Source organism: Chelon labrosus, assembly GCF_963514085.1.
Source record: "Chelon labrosus genome assembly, chromosome: 9".
Classification (NCBI taxonomy): domain Eukaryota; kingdom Metazoa; phylum Chordata; class Actinopteri; order Mugiliformes; family Mugilidae; genus Chelon; species Chelon labrosus.
The window spans coordinates 9,512,977-9,536,558 of NC_140359.1; the positions used below are offsets into that span (position 1 = coordinate 9,512,977).

A 23,582-nucleotide genomic window follows, 5' to 3' on the forward strand; every position below is an offset into this window, starting at 1 on the left:
ACTATCATCAGCATTTTTCACCTATTTTCAACCATAAAAGGAGATCTTAGTTGTGCCACAATGAATTCTGATGCACACGTAGCAGTCTAAGTCACTAGAAAAAAACTATATATATTGTGTGACTCAAGTTAACATGACTCTGTGCAAGTATAGTGATGTCTTCCAATTTTATACTACCGTAGGTCCATTTGACATTTGGTCTGACCTTTGGTTTAAAGCCCTCCTTGCTGATTGTAGATCGTGATTTCTCTGCAGTGATGCTCAATAAAATCAACTCCACGCTACAATTTTTTTTTTTTTTTTTTTTTTTTTCTCAACCAGTGTGACATTTTGGCATCTTCACCTTACACTTTTTGGTCCTCCAGCAATTCTTTGTGTTGGCATTCAGCATCATTTCTTGTAAAATCTCATATACAAAGCTATGTTAAGTGCCCTTGCCTGTTTGTTCAGTCTGTAACACAGAACTTGCACTTGTGAATTCACTTCTTTATTTCCACTCTATTTATACAAATGAGAAGAAATATGTTTATCGGATTTTTTCTTAGAAGTGCACCAAAGTACACAATGCTTTGCCCTGCTGCCACTTTAACTCTGACTATATACTCTAACTTTAACTATAGTCTACTAAAACTATACTATACTCTGATTAAAACACAGCTGCTTCAGTAATCACAAATTTTATTTTATAGTATTTGTTTCATTGTTTGACAATGAAAGGGTTAATTGTAACCATATAAAACAGCATAAAAGCCCAGATAAGAAGAATAAAAGTGATGTAGCAGGAGAAGAGAAAAGCCTGAGGCATATATTATGGAGCTCCTTCCTATGGAAAACATAATTTAAAAATGTAAAGGAGATTTTTTTTAAAAAAAGCACACGCAAGTGTCAGTGCGTTCTCAAAAATATGTAAAACAAATGTGCTGGAAAAGTGCTGCATCATTCCATATCTGTACACCATTATATCTGAGATGCAGTAACACCGGCCAAGGAATATGGAGACAATCAACACAGTCTCCAGTCATGTAGAACTGATTTGAGAGTTAAATCTGAGAAAGATAATAATAATAATAATAATAATAATAATAAACTTGTTCATAACGTGGGAAGAACACCTGTCAGCCATAACATTATGGCAACCTGCATAATATTATGTAGGTCCCCTTTTTGCCACAAAAACAACCCTGATCCATGGAGGCATAGACTCCACTAGACCTCTGAAGGTGTACTGTGGTATCTGGCACCAAGATATTAGCAGCAGATCCTTTTAGTCCTGCAAATTGCAATAGTGGGGCCTCCATAGATCGAACTTGTTTGTCCAGCACATCCCACAGATGCTTGATTGGTTTGACATCTGGGGAATTTGAAGGCAGAGTCAACACCTCAGACTCGTTGCTGTGCTCCTCAAACCATTCCTGAACCATTTTTGCTTCGTGGCAGAGCGCATTATCCTGCTAAAGGAGGCCACTGCATGAAAGGGTGTTTATGATCTGCAACATGTTTATATAGGTGGTACGTGTCACAGTAACATCTCCATGGATGGCAGGACCTAAGGTGTTGCCTTTTTTCCATAGTTGCTTACCATATGTTCCCCAGGTAAGCAATGCATGTGCACCTGACTATGAAGGAAACAGAAAATGTGGTACATCAGGCCACCTTCTTCCGTTTGTCCATGGTCCAGTTCTGATGCTCATGTGCCTGCTGTACCCAGACTGGTCTGCGGCCACATAGCTCCATAAGCAACAAACTGCTATGCATTGTGTGCTCTGACACCTTTCTGTCAGAATCAGCATTAACATTTTCAGCAATCTGAGTAGAGTACAGTGGCTCGTCTGTTGGATCACACCACACAAGCTGGCTTCACTCCCCATGTGCAACAGTGAGCCATGACACTGTTGCTGGTTCACCACTGTTCCTTCCTTTGACCACTTTTGACAGATACTGACCACTGTAGACCAAATCCTCTAGCCATCACAATCTGGCCTGTGTCAAAGTTTCCTCCACATGTCCATTTTTCCTGCTTCTAGCACACCAGCTTTAAGGACAAAATGTTCACTTGCTGTCCCCTTCTGACTGGTACCATCATAACTAACACTAATAAGTTAATCAGTGTTGTTAACATGTGAGTGGCCATAATATTATGGCTGGTCTGTATATTTATAATTAGACACATATGTATTACAAAGTCATTATTTTGCAAAGGACTTTAAAAGTTAAACGTTGACACCCTTAAGAATGGATTTTTGTAACACGTTGTCTTAAAGCTGATGTATTAGTCCCATTGATTAGTCCAGGTGATTAATTATGGAATAATACAATAGTAATGAGCAACAGACATGAATCAAATTTTGCCGTTTACTGGCGATTCCCAGTGAATTTACACCTTATCAGAGCATGACAAGCGTAATAGTGGCTCTCCTCCTGATTCACCTATTTGGCAGGAAATCAAAGTCATATCCAGGTGTTCAGTAGGATGTCAGCCATCTGTGTGTGTGTACATATAAACAGATGTGGGGCGCAGATGACAGATTATCTCTCTACAAAGAGCTGTTACACACATCTGAGTGCAGTGACAATATTTCTGTTAGCAGAGGCACTCCTAATGACATAATTTTTGATTTCACACAGTACACTCAAATTTTACTGCATGTGGGCATTTTTGCATTTAAACCCGCTGCTTGAGTATGTGGAAATATTTAAGTTGGCTTAAAGAAAAGATGGGAAGGATCTGTGCTTGCCAGTACAGCAGAGTATAGTATAGTATAGTATAGTATAGTATAGTATACAATGATCAGCAACATCATTATGACCACTGACAGGTAAAGTAAATAACATTAACCATCTTTGTAACAATACAATGTTCTGCTGGGATGTTTGGCCAGGCACCCCCACCCCATAGCAATGACACTCCTTGATGGCAGCAGCCATCCCCAGCAGGATGCAGCCTGACACAGGCACACACAAATTCAAAAACTCAAAAAACATGAAAACAGCACAAGTTGTTGAGCTGGCCTCCAAATTCACTGGATCCCAAACCGATCAAGTATCTGTAGGGTGCACTGGAACAAGCCTGATCTGCAGAGGCTCCTCCCCTCAACCCATAGGACCCAAAGGCCCCCACTAACATTCTCTGATGAGCCACAGCTGTTTTGGAGTCACAAGAGAGACCTACACAATATTAGTCAGATGGTCATAATGTTATGCCTGATCGGTGTAGAACATAGGCAAAGGTGTATAGTATAGTGGTGTGCATTGTAGAATAAAATACATCATAGAGAATAAAAAAAAGCATTGTGTGAATAAAAAGAATAAAAGAAGACATTCTCCTCCTGAGGAGGCTGCAGTCAGTATATGCTGCCCTGCTCCATGGAAGAGTATCCAGGGAATCTGAGCAAAGTGGAAAATGTTGACATTCTTAAGTGCAGGCTCCAAACTTACCTTTTTAACCCCTTAATGCCTATGCCATTTTCTTCTAAATTCCCCTTGAAAATATTCCCCTTGAAAAAAAAAATAAGTTCCTTTATCCTTAACCCAACGAGAGTGAGATTTGAAAATCCTGCACAGAAAATTGATATTTTTCTATTTATTCTTCTGTTGTCTTTTCTACTCCTCAGTTTCTCTTCTGTTCTGTTCTACATGTGCTGTGAAGTCTAATGATTTTTGTCTGCACTGAGACTGACAAAGATCAGAACACATTAGGTGAAATGCAGCATGCTCGCTTCTACGTGCATTTTGAATGAGGCTAGTAGTGATATTTGCGTATAACAGAAGCAATGTCTGCCTCCCACTGGACAGTTTCACCAGTGGTTTATCAAAATTCTGTATAAAATAGTGAAGAAAAGCCATCTAACAGCGAGCCACTGACATTAGGGTTATTGAACCACAACAAATTCTTGACTACAACATGGACAATGATGCAACAGAAATGATGCAGAACACATGCTACATCCATCATAGTCAAGTACAACTTCCTTCTAGGTGGCCTCTCTTTATTATTATTCATATTCCATGTTGTCTAATCTTCCTTCTTACTGCTACTATTCTAGTCTTCACCAAACTGCTACTATGTGATGCAAGCATATTCAGTTTTATTTAGCTCAGCTCTTGCATATTCTATTCTATTCTATTCTATTCTATTCTATTCTATTCTATTCTATTCTATTCCTCAAGACCATAGTATCATAGTGTCATATTTTACTTTTCTCAAGCATATTCATATTTCATTTAGTTCTGTTCTCTGATGTTCTATATTTGGTACATGTTCTGTTCCCTCCTCTTTTACACCATATTCTATTCTGTTCTATTCTATTCTATTCTATTCTATTACCCAGTACCATAGTATATTTTCTCAGTTATATTAGTAGATGCTATATACTGTTGGACTCGCTTGCATATCATGTTACTCTCTATTCTATTCTATTCTATTCTGGTTTGTTATTTGGATACTGTGTACTATGAGTATATTCAATGTTATTTTGTTCTGTTTTCTGTTGTACAATATTTGGTTTCTATTGCTTTGCTCTGCTCTGCTCTGCTCTGTACTGTTCTATTCTGTTCTGTTCTGTTCTATTCTACTCTGTTCTGTTCTGTTCTGTTCTATTCTGTTCTGTTCTGTTCTGTTCTGTTCTATTCTGTTCTGTTCTGTTCTGTTCTGTTCTGCTCTGCTCTGCTCTGCTCTGTTCTGCTCTGCTCTGTTCTGTTCTGTTCTGTTCTAATCCATTCTGTTCTATTCTACTCTGTTCTGTTCTGCTCTGCTCTGCTCTGCTCTGCTCTGCTCTGCTCTGTTCTGTTCTATTCTATTCTATTCTATTCTATTCTACTCTGTTCTGTTCTGTTCTAGTCTGCTCTGCTCTGTTCTGTTCTGTTCTGTTCTGCTCTGTTCTGTTCTGTTCTGTTCTGTTCTGTTCTATTCTATTCTATTCTATTCCGTTCCGTTCCGTTCTGTTCTGTTCTGTTCTGATCTGATCTGATCTGATCTGATCTGTTCTGTTCTGTTCTGTTCTGCTCTAGTCTAGTCTGCTCTGCTCTGCTCTGCTATGTTGCCCTCCGCTATCTTCTGTTCTATTCTGTTCAAGTAATGTAAGCTACGAGAATATTCCTCATTATTTAGTTTTATTTTCTCTCCTAGTATTTTACTACTATGTGCTATATTCTATTCTATTCCATGGGCTGTCTGTTTCATCCTATTCTGTTCTGTTCTGTCATGTTACTCTCTGCTATGCTGTTTTCTATTATTCCTCTGTGCTGTGGTCTGTTCTTTTCTACTTTTCAGTGCGCTCTGTTATACTTGTTCTACTTTATATTTTACTCTACTCTGTTGTGTTACTATGTGCTACATCTCTCTTTTACGTCATATTCTATTCTATTCTGTTCTATTCTATTCTATTCTATGCCGCTCTCTGTACTTATGTTCTATTCTCTTCTGTTTTCTACTATATTTGATTCTATTAATGTGAGTTACAAGAGTTCCTTATTATTTGTTCTACTCTCTGTCATACCATATCACTCATAGTGTTCCACTCTATTGTGTTTCTATGTGCAATACTCTGTTCTCTTCCGATGTGCTCTCTGTTCTGTTCTGCTCTGTTCTGTCATGTTACTCTGCAGTTCTGCTTTAGTCTTTTTATCTGTGGTGTGGTCTGTTCTTTTCTACTTTTCTGTGTTCTCTGTAATACTTTATTATTCTATATTTTACTCTACTCTGTTGTGTTACTATATGCTACATTCTCTTCTTCTCTAATGTTCTATTCTATTCTATTCTATTTTATTCTTACTCCATAGTCTATTCTATTACTCCCTATTCTATTGTTTTACTCGTTTTCTATATTCTGTTCTTCCACGATGCACTGTTACTCTGTTAATATCTGTCCCATTTTCTTGTTTTACTTTTTCTTTTACTAGTATGTCATTACACGTTGCAATTATATTTTTCATACATAGTTTGCTATTCTACTGTGTCTGCGATGTTCTTATTCTGCCACTTTATATATTCTGATCTATTATGGTTTTTATTCTCCTCTGTTCTTTCCTACTTCTCACTTTCTATCCGGTTCTATTCTACATGGACAATAAAGTCTAATGATTTTTGTCTGCACTGAGATTTAAAAAGATCAGAACACATTTAGTGAAATGCAGCATGCTCGCTCCTACGTGCATTTTGAATGAGCCGAGTAGTGATATTTGCGTATAACAGAAGCACCGCCTCCCTCCCATTGGACAATGTCTATGTGAGGGCGTGGCAAGGAAAGATGAGAGTTGCAAATCCATGCCCTTACTGGGAAGACATGGAGCGCTATGGACACAGTCTACACGAATCCAGTAGGAATCTCAACTAAAGACATACATATTTCTCCGGTTCGGAAGCAAACGATTTGAGAGACTGAGAGGAAAGAACGGGTGGCCCGCTTGAGGATGGAGTGTGCATTTGACGCACAGAATCTGATCTCCATTTCTTTGAGGAAAATCCAAAGCTCCAGGACGCAGAGAGGAGGCATCAAGCTCCACAAGAACTTACTGGTAACGTACGTACTGAGAAACGCCAGGCAGTTTTATATGAGCAAAAACTTGTCGCAGACGCAGAGGACGCATCCCTATGAGGATGTAGCGGCAGTCCACGAAAGGCAAGACTATCTTGAATTGACCGGGAGCTTTACGGAGTTGGCTGATGACTTCTACTGCAACTTTAGTGGGGTTGAGTCCGACACTTGGCACTGCGGAGCGCACCAGCCCAACGGCCAGCCTGCAGAGGTGGCGCACCAAGACGCATCTGCCTGCGCAATGGTTTTACCAAGTGACTCTAACCTCATGGTTTCGGAAGCCTGTTGGAGCTGTGCCGACAAGTCCTCCTGGGAGTTACCTATCCTAAACACACAAGCCAACCAAAAGACTGTCTTGGACTTGGACACCCATGTGGTGACTACTGTCACGAATGGATACTTCCACTCAGACTGTTGCGCGCAGCCTAAACAGCCGCAGGGCGCGCAGTGCTACACTAAAAAGCGAAAGATGGACACAAGTTATCACATTGTTGATCCAGAGTTTTATTTGCCAGACTTTTGGCCGGTGCCATGTAAAAGGATGCGGAGTGATGATGATTCTTACTCAGACTCGGAACAGTTGGACAGCACGAACATCTCCAACCTGATCTCAGTGCTGGGTTCAGGTGGACTATCTGAGTTTGTGAGTTGGCAGCAGACGGACCTTGAGCAAATATTCGCCGCTCAAACAATTTGTTTAAAACATACACTGTTAACAGGCAGCGGTTGGACCAGAGCAATCGAAGCATTTTGATTTGTATGATTGTTTATCTTTGTATCGTTTTATTTTGTTGCTTTCAAATAAACCATGACACGACTGCAATTCTTTCTCTCTCTTTGCTCTGTTACTGAGAAATATTGTTGAAATGTGATTATATGGAGCAGTCAGTCGGTTTCCGATTACATTTGCACATTGACATTTCTCGTGGCAATTAATATAATTTCTTCACACAGTATAAGTTCATTGTATGTTCTCGGTAATCGTTTTTTGGGGGGTACTGGAGTCTGCATTTGGTTTGTAGCCTATTTCCTGAAGAAATTAGTCAACTCTGTTTCTCTGGAAGGATGTTGGACGAGCACCACCACGTGGCCAGTGACGGACTGTACAGATCATGCACCAGCGCCACAGAATATCATTCTGTAATGTATTATTTATATCAGGGCCTGCTTTGATTAATCAATAAAAACTAACATCATTTAAAAAACACCGATGTATTGGCTTTACATTGAAGCTTCTGCTCCTGATCACACGACTTGTTTCTCTAAATATATTGTGTATGAAAGTGTGTTTAAGTTACAGCCTATATCTATAGGGTTTAGTGACCTTGTATTTTTCACATTATTATTAAATATTTTAGAATATAGGGACTAACTATAATAACTCTTATGACAAAAATTAAAAGATACGTTTGTTTATTAATGGCTCAATCAATAACTGACTTATTTCTTCAAATAAATTGATGAGCAAGGTTTTGTGGTGCAAGATTTCACGTAAAGGGTTTCTTATAGAAACAGGAGTCTCTTATGTACCAGACTCCACTTAAAAAACAGGACTTTTAGGGGAGTGTTGGCACTTGTCTTTGCTCGCTGGATCCGAGGGGGGGCGGACACAGCCAACTGAGAACAGACAGTGCTTGTCCTTGAGACATGACTTCCCTAGCATTTCCCATCTATATTCCCGGGACAGTCAAAGACTTTAGCGCGTCTGTCTGACAAGATGCTGGGTGTTTTTGTCAGAACCGTGGTGAGTGTGTTGGGTCTTTTTTTTGCATACATTTTAAGTGCGTAATAACAAACGCAGTAACGCTGGTGTTACGGCATCACTGTGAAGGGGGTGGGGCGCGGTACGGGACAGCAACAATGTGACAAATAAGGTTAAAATATAACTCAGCGGATGTTTCGCCGATGCTTGCTATACATACGCATGCAGTTGTGGCGGACGTTTAAATTGGAGCGTTTTTAGCATCTCGTCAATGTGACATTTTGCATATTGTTTAGCCGATAGCATAACTTAAGGTTAGCTTAATGCGTGTGTTGCTAAAAGGACACCGGAAACAGAATATAAAAGCAGTTATAGTCTAGACAGAATCCACCCTTAGTATTATATTTGTTTTTATATTATCTTTATCACATTCTGTAACGATAACAGTGCAACAACTCCACAACTAACGGTGGTTATAATCGTTTTATTTTGACGAAACCAACCGGAAGTTCAATATTTGATTCCCGTTGGCTTTACACTACGAAAACTTGTCTGTTAATGTGAAATTTATTGGCTACCATTTTTTTGCAGTCGTTTTGTTTTTACATTTTTGCTTATCGTCTTTAAATGACTTAATGTTGGTAACTAGCAGAGGGTATGTTATTTTAGGTATGCTTGTTTTAGTTGCCATCTCCCAGGCTCAGCTGTGTCAACCGTCTATTTATAAGCTGGCAGAGCCTGCAGCAGTGGGTCCAAACAAATACTGCAAATGCTTCCTTCCCTTGTTTTGGTGTCAGTTTTCATAGACCAAATTGTCCCACTGTAAAGTATATACCTGTGTATCAGTGGAAATGTTCACACGCTGAATCCGTCATGAATAGTCATTTAATTCTGCAGTCTTTGAAGGCATACACATAACAACATGTTGACACCTAAGATTTGGGAGGTCAGCCACATCAGTAGTCATCTTAAATCTTGGTCTATCTAACTTAAATAGTTATCCGTAGGCTCAAATGTCAGTAATTACGCTTAATAATCAGTGTAACGTTTCAAATACTCATGTTGTCAGTTGCAATATTTGATCACAGCTGATCGGTTTGGATACTTTCTACGTTTAGGTAATATTTTTTGCCCATGTAATCTGTAATGGTGGAGTTAACTACTACTTAACTGGTTCATGTTCTACAGCTGCGGCCAGGTATTGCAAAGCAATGTCGCCTGGTCAGACCGGTGACACAGATCCCTGAAAGGACCCTGGTCAACCAGGAGGGTTTGCCTAAGCTTCCTGTGCCACCCTTGAAGCAAACATGTGAGCGCTACCTAGCTGCTCTGGAGCCCATCGTCAGCCAGGAGGAGCTGGATTATACCCGGGAGCTAGTTCAGGAGTTCCTCACTGGTGGTGTGGGACAACGGCTTCAGAAAGAACTGGAACGACGAGCACGCAAGACAGATAACTGGGTAGATGTTCTTTTGCTTTTATTTAGCTGGGTGAACACACTGAGCGTAAAAATGGTCTTTGATAGTAATGTTGAAAGTGCCTTGATTAAATAACTGTGATCCACTCGCTGTTAGGTCCCTTTGAGGCATTTTTGTAATCAGATGCAGAGTTTTAATTTGGACTGAGCTCTATATCATGGGCCAGGAAGTAACCTGGATGTGAACTATATGGAGTAGTGTATCCTAATATGTATCATGCTGGTTGACTGCTGCTGTGTTTATATAGCTATCAGAATGGTGGATGCAGTCAGCCTATCTAGACTGCCGTATGCCCGTGGCAGTTTACACCAGCCCCGGAGTTGTCCTCCCCCGGATGCACTTTCACGATCGCCAAGGACAGATGAGGTGAGAAACAAAGACAAACTGCTTATCTTACGAAACAAGTCTCTCCAATCACATAAAAGAGGAGCTGGCACTTCTAATGATGATGTACATTTCCTGACGTCCAGCAACCTCTGTTATAATTGTCTGGGTATAAGCGCAGTCATAAAGCTGTTTCCTAAAGTGATTTAGTTTGTGTTGAAGTACAGTATAAACAAGCTCATACGAAGCTGGAGTTTCAGTCTGACCTTTGCACAGTCTTCCCTGGCTATTTAAAGCCACTCCATACCATTGCTCAGCTGTTTTTGGCTACTGTGACCCACTGGATATGCAGTGAACATTGTGGCCCCATAGGGTTATAATGCACAATAATATATATGTGTGCTATATGTCAGTAACATCATGGTTTCATCTCTGCAGATTTGCTGCGAGGCTAATCGCAGGAGTTTTGGACTTTAAAAAGATGATTGACAAGTAAGTTTCAAACATGGTACTGTTGTATAATAGAGAGCTCAGTACTGATGTTGGTTTACTAAACTGCACAAATCTCACTGTGTCATAGTGATACTCTGCCCGTAGAGTATCTGAGTGGAAAACCACTGTGTATGGACCAGTATTACCAGATCCTGTCCTCCTGTCGTATCCCCGGACCAAAGAGAGACACTGTTGTAAATCATGCCATTGGGAAAACACCCCCCACTCACATCACTGTCGTCCACAACTTCCAGGTAACCTACATGGCCTTTTAGTACTTATGAACATTTCAGCTAGACATTTCAATAGCTGCTAATTTTATAGTGGCATTATCATTTGTAAAATGGCAAAAAAAATCTGCAGAATCTAAATGAACCCTTCTTTCTCCTGCAGTTCTTTGTGTTGGATGTGTACAACAGCGATGGCACCCCTCTAACAGTAGATCAGATTTACATGCAGTTGGAGAAGATCTGGAACTCCTCTTTGCAGACTAACAAGGAACCGGTTGGCATCCTCACATCACAGCACCGCAACACCTGGGGAAAGGCCTATAACAACCTGATTAAGGGTGAGAAGAGGAGAGGACAAAACCTCAGTGACAGCTAGTTGTATTCTATAGTTAGAAAGAGCATACTTGAGTGTAAAAATATTTTTTTTTTTCTCAGATAAGACAAACAAGGAGTCAGTCCGTGCAATCCAGAAAAGCATCTTCACAGTTTGTCTGGATGCTCCCATGCCGCGGGTGTCAGATGAGCTCTATCTGAGCCGCGTGGCCGCTCAGATGCTGCACGGAGGAGGAGCTCGCTGGAACAGTGGCAACCGTTGGTTTGACAAGACGCTACAGGTCAGTTTGAAAGAAACGATTTAAAATAATCAATGTGACTTTGGAAATGACTGAGAATTTGACGGTACTGTCAAATCGTCCTCAGTTCATTGTTGGAGAAGACGGTACATGCGGACTGGTGTATGAACATGCGCCTGCTGAGGGTCCGCCCATTGTGTTTCTCATCGATCACGTTGTTAAATACATGTAGGTTTCTTTACGTTTTTGGATGAATGTTTTTTCCTGTTTTTTTAAATGAACCCAGATTGACTCAGCAGTTCACATTTCGTCAACAGGCAGAGGACTGAAATAGTTCGCTCTCCCATGGTTCCCTTGAACATGCCTCAGAAACTGCGATTTAACATTACCCCTGAGGTCAAGAGAGACATTGAGAAAGCCAAACAAAATATGAACATGTACGTACAGTGCATTTGTGATTATTATTAGTTCAACTTGACGGCAGCCATTTTGTTTAACTCCTTATTTTCTTCGTTTTGTTAGAATGGTACAAGACTTGGATGTAAAGGTGCTTCTGTTTTCTCATTATGGGAAAAATGTGCCTAAGCAACATAAGCTGAGTCCGGATGCCTTTGTACAAATGGCTCTTCAGCTTGCCTACTTCAGGTAAGAAATCCTTTCTTCTTGTGAATTCTGCAAGCGGCCTGGCTACTGGATGAGTAATTTTGGTCTGTCTGGTGTTGATCCACAGTGTTTAGAGTTTATCTATAATTGTAACGTACAGTAGATCGCATTGGCATTTTTTAATCTTCTATCTACATTCAGAGTGTGTTTGTTTGTGTTTGAATTCTAGGATGTATAATACTTGCTGCTCTACCTATGAGAGCGCATCGTTAAGAATGTTTAAATATGGACGAACAGACGCGATCCGTGCAACCACCGTACAGTCGTTTCAGTTTGTCCAGGCCATGCAGGACCCAGCTAAACAGGTACAGATAAACCGCCAGTGTTCCACAATAAAAAATGCGCAGCGTACAACATGTAAAATGTCCAACTGAGCCGTAATTGTTCCCAACAGGACACAGAGAGGTTGACGTTGCTGCAGGAGGCTGTTCAGACGCATAAGGAAAACACATATGATGTGAGAGCTGGAGTTCATCCATTAAAATAAAATGGTATTTTTTATTTTTTTTTTCATCTGTTGAGTCTCAGTTTTAAATTCTTTGTTTTTCAGGCAATTCATGGACAATCCATAGACAGGCACCTCCTCGGCCTGAAGATACAGGGTATCGAAGATCTGACCTCGATGCCGGAGATATTCATGGATACCTCTTTTGCCGTTGCTCATCATTATAATCTCTCCACCAGCCAGGTACATTTGCATCTAGAAAACCAACTCTGTTGTTTCAGAGCAAATTATAATTTGTCGTCATATTTGTTTACTTGCGTATTTGCCCTCATCTCTCTGGTCTCTGTGTCCAGGTTGGCTCTAAGACAGACTGTGTGATGTGCTTTGGTCCAATGGTGCCAGATGGCTATGGAGTGTGCTACAATCCCATGGATGAGCACATCAACATCGCCATCACAGCCTTCAACAGCTGTGAGGAGACAAACGCTGCCAAGTTTGCCCAAGCTGTAGAGGAAGCACTGTTAGACATGAGAGCTCTCCTGGAAGACACGGCTACGGCCAAGCAGTGATCCCATGTAGGAGGCTGGCTTGCTGTTGTGTGGGAGCTGGAACTGAACCGGTGCTGGAGTCGTTGGCAGAACGCCACTCTGGCATAGACGCACAATGTACTGAGTGTGTTAAAGCTAAGGCTAAACCTGTTACCAATGGGATTGTGGGAAATGTAATGTGTAACTGTCATTGCACTGTCTTTAAGACAAGAAGCAGTTCTCCGTGATGGAATTTCTATTTTAATATTCCGTTATATGTATATGGTTTTTAAATGGGAGTAATCTGCAAATTGTTATAACTTTATTTATACTTAAAGGGTTCATGGTGCAGGTTTTAAAAGGAATGTTCTCATTTGACTTAAAGATTTTGAGTGCTTTGGTATGGTTATGGTTTATTTACAGTCAAAAGAAATGGCACTTGAATCCATTTGACAAAAAGATCTTGCTTGAGATTTTGTGCTCAGCAGCTTTGAAGTCAATTACTGTTACAAAAAGGTATTGTAAACTAAAGAAATGTTAAACCTATAAATCGATCGAAACCTCCTGAGAATAGTTAATATCTAGCATCAGAGACGCATAAAGGAGTATTCAGCCCTGAAGCTCCCTTTGGAATGCAAGTAGTCTCCATGAAATTCCACCTCGGCCATATTTCCAGAGGAGTGCCAGTGAAACAGCTGCTGGCCTTTAAACACATTGGTCTTTAAGACATCCATATCCTGGATCTGAACAAGAAACACACAAGAACAAGAACACTGCAGGCGTTATCACATTGTGGTTTTTTTTTTTTCCTATTAAGAATGTAGCATATTGAAACAACAACGTGTGTTCAAAAGCTTGTATTCACCATAATGTATGTAGACTGGGAGTTGGTGGCGTTGAATACTAATCCTATGTGTAGAGCTTGGATTCTGATCTTCACTGAGGGAGGGGCGTTGATGAGCACTCGACAGGTGTGGTTAGTGCTGGACGTTACTGGATTCTCAAAGACACCACTCGGCGAAAATAGCTGAATGTCGCAGCCTGTGAGGCAAATATGAGGTGTATTTAATCTTTGGTGCACATAAATATCACCTGTACACTCGTATGCTGTCCAGTGCAGATGCAACTGCAAAGAAGCCGAGAATGGTGGAAGCTGTGAGACTGTGTCAGCTGCTGATTCAGTTCTATGATATTCTGTTATGCTATGCAACACAAGATGAAAATCTGGAAAAAAAATGCCAACCTGTAGCAACAAAACACGTTTTCATCTTCGCTGTATTTTTTGCAGGGCTTTCATGTCTGATTTCGTTTGACTGTGCAAGCTTTCACAGGTAAATTTTCAACCCCTTAGGCTCCAAACATGGGGTTCAAATCAATTGTAGCTGCATCCATTCAAACTGCAAGTGAAGCATCCTTCACTGATCATCATCCTTACCTTTGCATACATTTCGGACCTTAAAGGTATCATTCCATCTTACCCTGACGGTGGCTCCTCTTCGTGTTTTTCTGTGAAGTGTAGGTAAAGACTACCCCGTTCCCAGGAGTGAGCAGATTCTGACGCACCAGCAGGACGTTGGTTCTGGTGGTCAGTTCACTACTTGCTAACTGCGCGCACCTCCTCACGAGTGCCAGTCGGTCAAAGAATACCACGTACTCCTCTGTAACAACACATTACACACATTTATTTTGCTGTAATAGTCACTGCAAAGGAAAAAGCGGCATCCACGTTTCTAATAAAACTTACTTTTCCTGCAGTCCAAGGAGCTAGATATCACTTTAATGTGAACGACCTCATCGAGGGGTCGACCTATGGATACTGTGCAACGGCGGGAAACATCTTTCAAATCCACCGTGCCTGACTCCTCCAGGAGTAGCTGTCCACAGGCACCTGGAAAAGAGCACACTGTTGTTGTAGTTATGCTCTGCCTTCATTTGCCACTAAGCCCTCAAATTGTTAGTATACTAACTGGGTTTAGGGGTTGGGGACATTGTTGTGGCGGTTTGAGGGATGGTGATGGCCTCTGTTGAATTCGGAGGAAGATGGCCCTTGCGTCGCCGCGGTGTATCTTCATGGGTCAGAGTGGGAGACGGGTGAGGTCTCTCTGTGAGGTCAACCTTCTTGGCAGTATGCATTGTAGTGGCAGTATCAGGGGCCACAATTGATGTGGGCAGTACGTCTCTGCAGCTGCCCATGTAGCAGCCCTGGATGGTGATTGGTTTGGGCATGTGCATGCAAAACAGGGGGCTGAGGGGCTCTGGCTTAGAGGGACCCATGCAGGACACAGCTCTGGACTGGATCCCGTATCCACAGGGCACTGAACACTGAAGAGCAACACGACACGGTGAGTAAGGATGGTTCACTGACTCAGTAACATCAGTTATAAACAGATATAATGTATCACACAGTAATCAGTATTCAAGTAATGGAACGTGGCAAAACAATGTAGGTCTTTTCATTCTTCCAGGAGGTTAAAGACTTAACGTGTCTCTGGACAAAATTTTTTATCTGTTGGTTAATCAATAAATCAGTGATCCATTCTAATCGGATCTTTATAATCTGGTCTTTTCTTCGTCCTTTGAAATGTACCTGACTCCATGGCTTCACTTCCCACCTGAAGGTGCAGACTTGCACCAGGCAGGGCACCGTGGTGGCTGGTTTGACAGCCGCATGGCAGCTGTCCTCGGGCACCACGCTCTCCTTGCCGTGGTGAAACTGAACGCAAGACACGGTCCTCTGAGCTACACCCAGGTCACAGGACACAGAGCAGGGCGACGCACTGAGTACCTTCCATCTGGACAGTGACAGTGGTGAGATGATTTTTGGCTTTGCACGAATATGGATCAGACGTGTGTGTGTTTGTGTGTGTGTTACCTTGCTGGACAGCTGTGAGTGTTACATGAAACCACTGCTGTGGGTTTGGGAAGGTCTGTACACTCTGAATCCTCCAAAACCTCCTCCTCCCCTTCAGCTTCTCGAGCACAGTACAGCACCCTGTTGGCCACCCCTCCTCCACAAGTTACACTGCAGACCCCTTGCTTAGAGTGCCACCTGGTGGTTATAAAAATACTACTGTCATTTTGAATCCTTATTTTAAACTGTTGCTTTAAATATACACATATAATAGCTTTAATGCTGGGCACAGACATGTAGAAATAAGGCGTAGCATTTATGCAAAAAATCCTGCATCCTATATGCATGTTAAATATTGTCTCTCACACAGGAGGGCAGGAGGAAGGGCTGCATATCTCAGACTGTGGGTAAGGTTTGGTGGAAGCGTCACAGTGGAAGTCAGGCACACCCAGTCTGGTCTGGTGGTCCACACAAGAAAACCACACCTGCAAGGTTCCTACAGTACACAAGCAGTGGGCTTTGAGATGTTATACTGGGAAAAATGTGTTGTATCACAGTGAAGAACTATTTACACTGATCAGCCACAACATTAAAACCGCTGACAAGTGAAGTAAATATCATTGACCATCTTGTGACAATTCAGCATTCTGCTGGGAAACTTTTAAACCTGGCATTCGTGTGGATGTTACTGTACCACCCACCTAGACTAGACTAGGCATCAACCATCCCCAGCAGGATGCAGCCTGACACAGACACACACACAAAAACGGTTTAGGAACAACTAAAAAAAACATGAAGAACAGCACAAGGTGTTGACCTGGCTTCCAAATTCACTCGATCCCAAACTGATCAAGTATCTGTTGGATGATCCACAGAGGCCCCTCCCCTCAACCCATAGGACCCAAAGGCCCCCACTAACAACATTCTGTTGCCAGACACCACAGGACACCCTCAGAAGGACCATGTCCATTCTCTGATAAGTTAGAACTGTTGTGGAGGCACAAGGGAGACCTACACAATATTAAGAAGGTGGTCATAATGTTATGCCTGATCAGTGTTTACTGTATGCTGTATGTACTGTATATATTTTTACCATTTCCACAGGTCTTGGAACACTGGCCGATAACAGGGCTCCACACATAGACGGGGGCTTGTCTAGAGCGCGGTAACAAACCAGACTTCAGAACGGGCTGTTCCTGATGAAGAAAGACAATGTTTTAGGCGAGCTTGATGTTCTGATGTGACGGTGAGATTTTATTTATTTACCAATTTACCTCTCCCTTAGATTCCCACCCGATGGGACAGACGTCAACCACACAGGGCACGGATTCAGGTGGTTTGATCTGCTTTGAGCAAAAGCTTTGATCCACATCAACATCCTGACCATACTCTGGCCGGACACATGACACGACACGTTTCGCTTCGCCTGGCCCACACACTGCTGAACAATCCCCTGGCTCTGACACATGCCATCTGTGAACACACATAAGTGGGCTTTCACATAAAAACAATTTCAGGCAGTTGAACAACACCAAAGGTCCTTCTTATTATGTGCTCATAGGACCATTTATTTTAAGTATTTAATAAGTACCTGGCCACGTAATGATTTACAATGCAGTGTAGACTGTATACCTGGCTGGACAGTGTTGCAGGTTGCATTTTTCAACAGTGTGAGGAGCAGCATCAGGTGAGCATTCAGAGTCTGGAACCTTTACCACATTTGATCCAAGATTTTGGATACATCTCACAGGACGCACCCTCTCTCCCCCACCACACGAGGCACTACAAGGCCCAAACGTGCCTGCATCCCACCTGTAAAATACTAAATTATTCATTCATACTCATCTGTGCTGAGCCAAATGTGTATGTCAGCATAAAGGAGACAAAAACAAGGCTGAGGACAGGCCTAACCTGGGGGGACAGGGTGAGAGCTGACAGGTTGTGTGGAGTGCTACGGTGGGAGGAGGTGTTTCACAGTTGTGCTCCTCCAAATGAGCGTTGATATCTCCATCTATGCAGACATACTGCTGCCTCTGTACACCTAATAAGAGCGAAGAGAGAGAAGAAAGATTATGAGATTTAACTGCAATACTGTAAAAGAGAAAAAAAAATGACTGGTTTTAAGCAGCAGAAGAGATTCACAAGGTTTTAATCTACAAATTAAAACCCTGGAGAACATCTACACAATGAACAACTGCTGTAAGGATGGAATAAAAAATGTCAGAATTACCACAGACTTACCACACTTATCTGGGATTACATTTCTAAAAACCTTTAACAGGAAAACCAGCACTAAAATGTCCAATAAGTACATTTTTAATTACATCTGCCAACATATACTTACCTGATCCACAAGTGACAGAGCAGGGTGTTGTGACGATGGCCCATTTGCCTTTAGGTTTGTTGTCTGACAAGTCACTGTTTCTGGTAGGGACATAGAACTGGTAGCTAATGTTTGGATTTGTTTTCTCTCCATATTCTTTTCCATATTTGCGATATATCTGCAATCAGAATAATTTTTTTGCTGTATATAGATGCCAGATGCATTTGTACTTTTACCATGTCATTCATTTTTTCTGTTGTATTCTCACCTGTATGTTTATCTCTTTTTGCAGCGGTCCGGGCAGTAGAAGCTCCTCCCTCTCAGGTAAGAGGTCAGGGGTCAGGTGGAGGTGGTACTCTATGCGGTTCTCATCCAGCGGGGATGGGTGGGTCATGTTCAGAGCCATGCTGCCCATTCCGGACACAACGTACTGATCTCCAATCATTAAAGCTGTGGGTGTAAAGACCAAGAACAACTCCAGTTAGTCTAAGTACTGATAATGTTTTGCTTTAGAAATGTAAATCCCTTGTGCTGTGATGCCACTCACCCATATGAGTGAAGAGAGGTGCCCTGTTCACGATATGAACCTGTGTGGCATTCACTGGCAGAGAGAGAAAGGTGGTGTATTCTGAAACAGAAAGCCTGAATTATAACACATGTAGGACTGTAGAGGTCTCAGGGCTGCAGTTTTGTTAATTAAGCTGTTTTATTTATTTCAACAGCCCAAAGGTATTGAATTAACTGTCTTATAAGACCGAGAAAAGCTGCAAATGATCACATTTAAGAAGCTGTGCACTCTTGCTTAATAAATGGCTTGGTGTTCGACAGATACCTCTGGCCTGACCACCAGTGTAGGAATTAGATGTCAAACTGCAGGAGGATCCATCTCCGCCGCACGCCCCACACACATCCCTCACTTTCCCAGAGTGCAGAACACCGTCACAGCCAAACAGCTGATCAGAGACAAAACATTGAGCTCAAATTAAAGTGGGAAAGATGGTATCTGCGCGCCGGGCATGTGCAGTCTCGTTCAGCCATCTCTACCTGGCATCTGCCTCTCAGACAAGCAGCCGTGATGCCGAAGGGAGGCGGGCTGTCTGACTCGCAGCGAGTGCCGTCCACAAACTGAGAACCGCGGCTCACGATAAAGTTTTCTCCTTGGGACTGGCACATGTACCGGCACTGCTCATCCCCTGTTTTGGTTTTTAAAGACAAGAAAACATTCTCTGCCTGTGCTAGAGATATGGGGTTTGTTCTTTTACATGGGAAAAACAATCTTTACACCCACCTTTTGCAAAGCCCAGAGCAGGGATCCAGGTGTAGAAGGAGGCAGTATTTGGTAGCAGATAGAGAGGATGGACATCTGTCTGGGAACACTGCTCTGTCATGAAATCCAGCTGGGAGTGCTCACAAGGCTGAAAAACAAACAAACAAACAAAACTTTATGGCTTGTTGATTAGGTCTGAATACATTCCTGACAGGTTTGCACAATGACCTCAAACTGCAGTGGAGACATTTAGAGGAGTTAAGTGAATTTTAAGTTAGACCACGATACAATTGTGCTTCTTTCCTTCTCATTGGATCAGTGCTTCTGTTCTGGCTTCTTATGGGAGCTCTGGCACTGAACTGCTAACAAAAAAATCACTCAAACTGGGATGAATCCGGGTGTATTGACTCCACTGAGTCAATAATATTTACCTACAGTACTGTACAGAGGCCTACTGTAAACACACACCAGTAAGAACTCACCCTCTGGTGACAAAGTTCAGCCTCAATATCTGGACCCTCACAGTCTTTTCCTCCAAAAGCAGGTCTGAAAATTAAACATGACACAGATTTCACAAAATCACAAATGTTGTCAGGAAACAACTCAGCGCTGACAGGTGCTCGCGTCAGGTTTCAAATTTGTTACCTCGGGTTGTTGCATTGCCTCGTACGGAGTGTGATTCCCCCACCACATGTCCGTGAGCAGGAAGAAAACTCAGACCAGCTCGACCAGGAGCCATGAACCACAACGGAAGAGCTGAGATCATCTAGAGACACACAACGCCCCTTTAGACACCACTGCAAGAGAGGGTTGCATCACATGAATAATATACACAGGTTGTGTTTTTTCAAATAATGGCACTCTAGGAAGATGATTGCACCAAATTTACAGCAGTACCTGATTAGGAGCACACTCTGTCCCATCAAGTAGTGGAACCAGGAGGCGTTTACAGGAGCTGTCATCATCAGGACTGATGTGACAGGACAGAACACGACAGACTGGCTGATGGAGAATGAGGCCAATATTGTTAACATGACTGGAAATGTGGTATTATTGCATATTTAAGATGTGAAGTGCCACCTAGTGGTATCAGGCTGACATTACAGGTGACATACCAGGTCAGGGTTGGTGAAGGAGCAGGCTCTTGCAGTGTTACCAAAAGCTATACGACACTGGTCGTCAACACCGTAGTACAGCCCCGGCTTCCAGTCTTGTAGCGAGCCTTCCATTGCAGGCAGATCTTTTACACATTCAGCTTTCCCTTCACTGGCAACACCAATACATGTGAAAACCCAGAGGTAATCGGGTGAACACATTAAGATATGACTTACTGATTAAATGAAATGCCCTGTCAACTGTGCCGGTTCTGCGTGATGAATGAGAGACATTGTCATGCACAGCTGCTCTGAACAGGTTGCCCCACCTGAAGAATGTGAGCAGCTGCTGTCTGCTGCAGGGGGACCAGGTCAAATCCACACTGTTGTACCCGCCATCAGAGGCCATCATGAACCCACTCCTGCTGCAGGTGTTTCCCACTCCGTCGTGGTTAATTCCAAAACTGGAGTAAACATAAGGTAAAGCATTAACATTTGCTGTAGTAACAATTGTATCAATAGGATGTTTTTATAACCATGGAGCTGTTTGATTCATTATTATAATTATACATTATACATTTAAATGTGATTCGATCCATTCAGTATATCCTTTTAACCCAGCAGAAATAAAGGCCACAGTGGCATTAATGAGTTTCTGAACAAGTTATTTAGTCTCTGTTTATGTTAAATTGCATCACTGGCTGTAGACAAATTCATTATTTTGAATGTTTACCTAACTTGCTGAGTCAAAGGCTGTTCGGGTTACAGAAGCATTTAATTTAAGCCATGAATGATGTCTCTACCTTCGCTATAATTAGTACCAACTTTGGAACATAGCAGCAGAGCAGTGCTTAAATGGTACACAAACTAGATATTAGAGGCACTGTAAATCTACTGCTGATGGAGTGTTTGACTGTGTTTTACCTGTGTCCCAGCTCATGAGCGATGGTGATCCCCAGGTCGAAGCCTGTGTCCTCTGTGATCACACAGCTCCATTCACTGGAGCAAGCCCCACCCAGCTGTGCTACTCCCCTGACCTGATTGTTCCCATCAGGCAACACCAGGTCATACCTGTTTACGATATTAAGCATAAAGTAACACATGGTTCCTTCATCCATTAAATATATGTAACATGTACTTATAGAAGAACCAGGTATCTGCAGCTCACATACCTTGTAATGTACAACAAAAGATCAGCGTGTAGCGGGTCTGTGTCATTGGAGGGGTTAATCCTTCTGCCCCAGGCGCACACACTTCTGAGAGAAGAGGTGATGTTGGTAGACATTTGGATCTCTGGCTAGAAGAAGGAAGACAGAACTGAGAGAGGTAAGGCACCGCACAGAGGACCAAAAGAAACTAAATTTAAGCACATTCTGCTGTAGCACACATTTAACGTTACACTTAATGTGACACATGTTTACACAAGTGCTACAGGACTTGGAAAGTATGCAGGAAATCTCTACATCTACGTCTAAAATCTGCTCATCTGTGAACATGACTTTTACTTAAGCTTGGATTGTAAAACGGAGCCACTTACCTCCGGCTCTGACAGGATGATCATGCGGACCAGGTGCACCCTCATGTTGGCGCCCAGGGTCATGTCTCTCAGCAGCTCTGAGGCCTGGGTGGAAATGAATGAAGTGAATACAAGTTGGAGTCGTGTTCAGAGTGTAACGGGCCTATAGTATGCATGGATCTCCCGAGCTGCTGATTGTGGAAACATTACAACATACATTGCACAATGTCGGAATTATTGATTTCTTCCTGTACCAAACTTAACAACATCCATCCATAATTTGCTCTGCTGTTTTTGCCCAGACTTACGATGTTGAGATTGGTGAGGATGTATCTTTCAGTGTCCTGCTTGTGGACTTGCTGGACATCGGGTCCTACCACCACCAGCAGTTCCAGATGGGTGATATCGGGCATCAGAGCCGCCCTACGCAGCCGCCCACTTACTGCGAGCAATGAGAGAACACGGTATAGACACACACCGATGACCTGCTTATGTGTTTAGCAGCTGTTTTATAACTGTTGAACAAGTGCTGTCAGATGGTATTTTACTGTACATGTTGCACTTCATTACACCATTACCATTTTTCATTTTATTGTGTCTTCATACTGACGCCGATACACATACCTGAAGTGTCAGGAGATGAACCAGGATAGGAAACTATGTCTCTCTGACTGGCGGAGTGATGGAAAAGCTTTTAGAGGGAGCAAATGCAATGACAGATCCTTTAGAAACAACAACTTTAGACTCATGTAACTAAATTTAAACTGAAATGGTGAAACTACAAAAAAACATATGAAGACTTTTGTTTGCTATCATCAAGTACATCCAGTAAAACGAAATTATGACTCTCTGCAGGGTTGTGGGTTTTCACATGATAAACAGTTTGAAGTTTAAGGGTTCAATGTACTTTGCAGAAGTCCCGAGCAGTGCAATTACTAACCACAGTGCCCCTGTGCACCCGCGGCTTTCCACCTACCTGGTCGAATGGAGAACTCATTACAGCGCTGAAACCAGGCAGCAGTAGCAGCAGACAGAGCAGAGTCATAAAAACCATGTTTCCCTTCTTCCTGTGAGTCTACCTGCTCTGCTTTAACACAAGGACAATATGTGTTCCTCCTACTCAGGCAGGACAGGGCCCGGCCAAGAGTGTATGAGTAACATGTGTTTATGTAAACAGTAGGGACAAAGTTGATGAGGGTCACTAGTCATTTGCTGTTTTTTTTTTCTTTTTTTTCGTCAGTCCTGGGACCAAGGGGACAGATTCTCATTGGCCGGCTTTTTACGGTGTGCTATGACTAATTTGTGCCGTTTCTTGTCTTGCATCGGTGAGTAATCAAAACTTTTCTAATCTGTAAAGACATTTCGTATTCGAAATGTTTTGCTGATGAGACTGAGTCGGTGATGGCCGCTGCCATGTGTCATTTAGCAACAATCATCCACTTTTAGATCCTCACACATTTATATTTAGGCCACCCACAGCTGCAATCATAGCCACATTAATTCTGCTGCAATTATTATTATCAGTGCACGTCGTTGCCTGTTGCAGCCATTAGAGGGCAGTCATGAT

The 23,582-nt window shown here is 42.3% G+C and overlaps 3 protein-coding genes across 4 annotated transcripts; 2 read left to right on the forward strand and 1 right to left on the reverse strand.

The window, feature by feature from the left end:
* Positions 1–6,278: 6,278 nt before the first annotated feature.
* On the forward strand, positions 6,279–7,356 carry LOC311493577 (immediate early response gene 5-like protein). The gene has a single exon (XM_084552306.1). It carries the CDS (start codon positions 6,409–6,411, stop codon positions 7,285–7,287), a length of 879 nt encoding a protein of 292 aa, XP_084408432.1. The 5' UTR covers positions 6,279–6,408; the 3' UTR covers positions 7,288–7,356.
* A 712-nt stretch (positions 7,357–8,068) lies between these two features.
* Positions 8,069–13,527, forward strand: LOC311492731 (carnitine O-acetyltransferase-like). Of its 2 annotated transcripts, XM_084551105.1 has the most exons (14): positions 8,070–8,277; positions 9,424–9,693; positions 9,959–10,077; positions 10,474–10,527; positions 10,616–10,781; positions 10,921–11,095; positions 11,193–11,371; positions 11,457–11,557; positions 11,647–11,766; positions 11,852–11,974; positions 12,162–12,297; positions 12,387–12,449; positions 12,543–12,680; positions 12,791–13,527. In XM_084551105.1, exons 1-14 carry the CDS (start codon positions 8,251–8,253, stop codon positions 13,004–13,006), a joined length of 1,887 nt encoding a protein of 628 aa, XP_084407231.1. In that variant the 5' UTR covers positions 8,070–8,250; the 3' UTR covers positions 13,007–13,527. The 2 variants fall into 2 exon arrangements, with proteins under 2 accessions (XP_084407232.1, XP_084407231.1); XM_084551106.1 differs by lacking the exon at positions 12,791–13,527 and having other exon boundaries at positions 8,069–8,277; positions 12,521–12,631.
* A 19-nt stretch (positions 13,528–13,546) lies between these two features.
* adamts13 (ADAM metallopeptidase with thrombospondin type 1 motif, 13) lies at positions 13,547–23,582 on the reverse strand. Its single transcript, XM_084551104.1, has 29 exons — positions 22,992–23,582; positions 22,640–22,706; positions 22,324–22,457; positions 22,037–22,120; positions 21,672–21,796; positions 21,424–21,570; positions 20,829–20,963; positions 20,521–20,671; positions 20,303–20,407; positions 20,051–20,202; positions 19,888–19,951; positions 19,427–19,553; positions 19,183–19,331; positions 18,971–19,091; positions 18,686–18,766; positions 18,407–18,588; positions 18,160–18,316; positions 17,727–17,856; positions 17,448–17,627; positions 17,090–17,288; positions 16,909–17,011; positions 16,182–16,311; positions 15,837–16,013; positions 15,552–15,756; positions 14,932–15,286; positions 14,709–14,852; positions 14,443–14,622; positions 13,830–14,005; positions 13,547–13,707 (listed from the first exon to the last, which is right to left on the reverse strand). Exons 1-29 carry the CDS (start codon positions 23,067–23,069, stop codon positions 13,552–13,554), a joined length of 4,194 nt encoding a protein of 1,397 aa, XP_084407230.1. The 5' UTR covers positions 23,070–23,582; the 3' UTR covers positions 13,547–13,551.

Coding starts and splice junctions, on each gene's coding strand:
- LOC311493577 (XM_084552306.1), top strand. CDS start 6,409: ATGGAGTGTGCATTTGACGCACAGAATCTGATCTCCATTTCTTTGAGG.
- LOC311492731 (XM_084551105.1), top strand. CDS start 8,251: ATGCTGGGTGTTTTTGTCAGAACCGTG. Junction 10,078..10,473: donor GATCGCCAAGGACAGATGAG/GTGAGAAACAAA, acceptor TCATCTCTGCAG/ATTTGCTGCGAGGCTAATCG. Junction 11,372..11,456: donor GGTTTGACAAGACGCTACAG/GTCAGTTTGAAA, acceptor AATCGTCCTCAG/TTCATTGTTGGAGAAGACGG.
- adamts13 (XM_084551104.1), bottom strand. CDS start 23,069: ATGGTTTTTATGACTCTGCTCTGTCTGCTGCTACTGCTGCCTGGTTTC. Junction 20,964..21,423: donor GCTCATGAGCTGGGACACAG/GTAAAACACAGT, acceptor TGTTTACTCCAG/TTTTGGAATTAACCACGACG. Junction 20,672..20,828: donor CAGCTGCTCACATTCTTCAG/GTGGGGCAACCT, acceptor TGGTGTTGCCAG/TGAAGGGAAAGCTGAATGTG.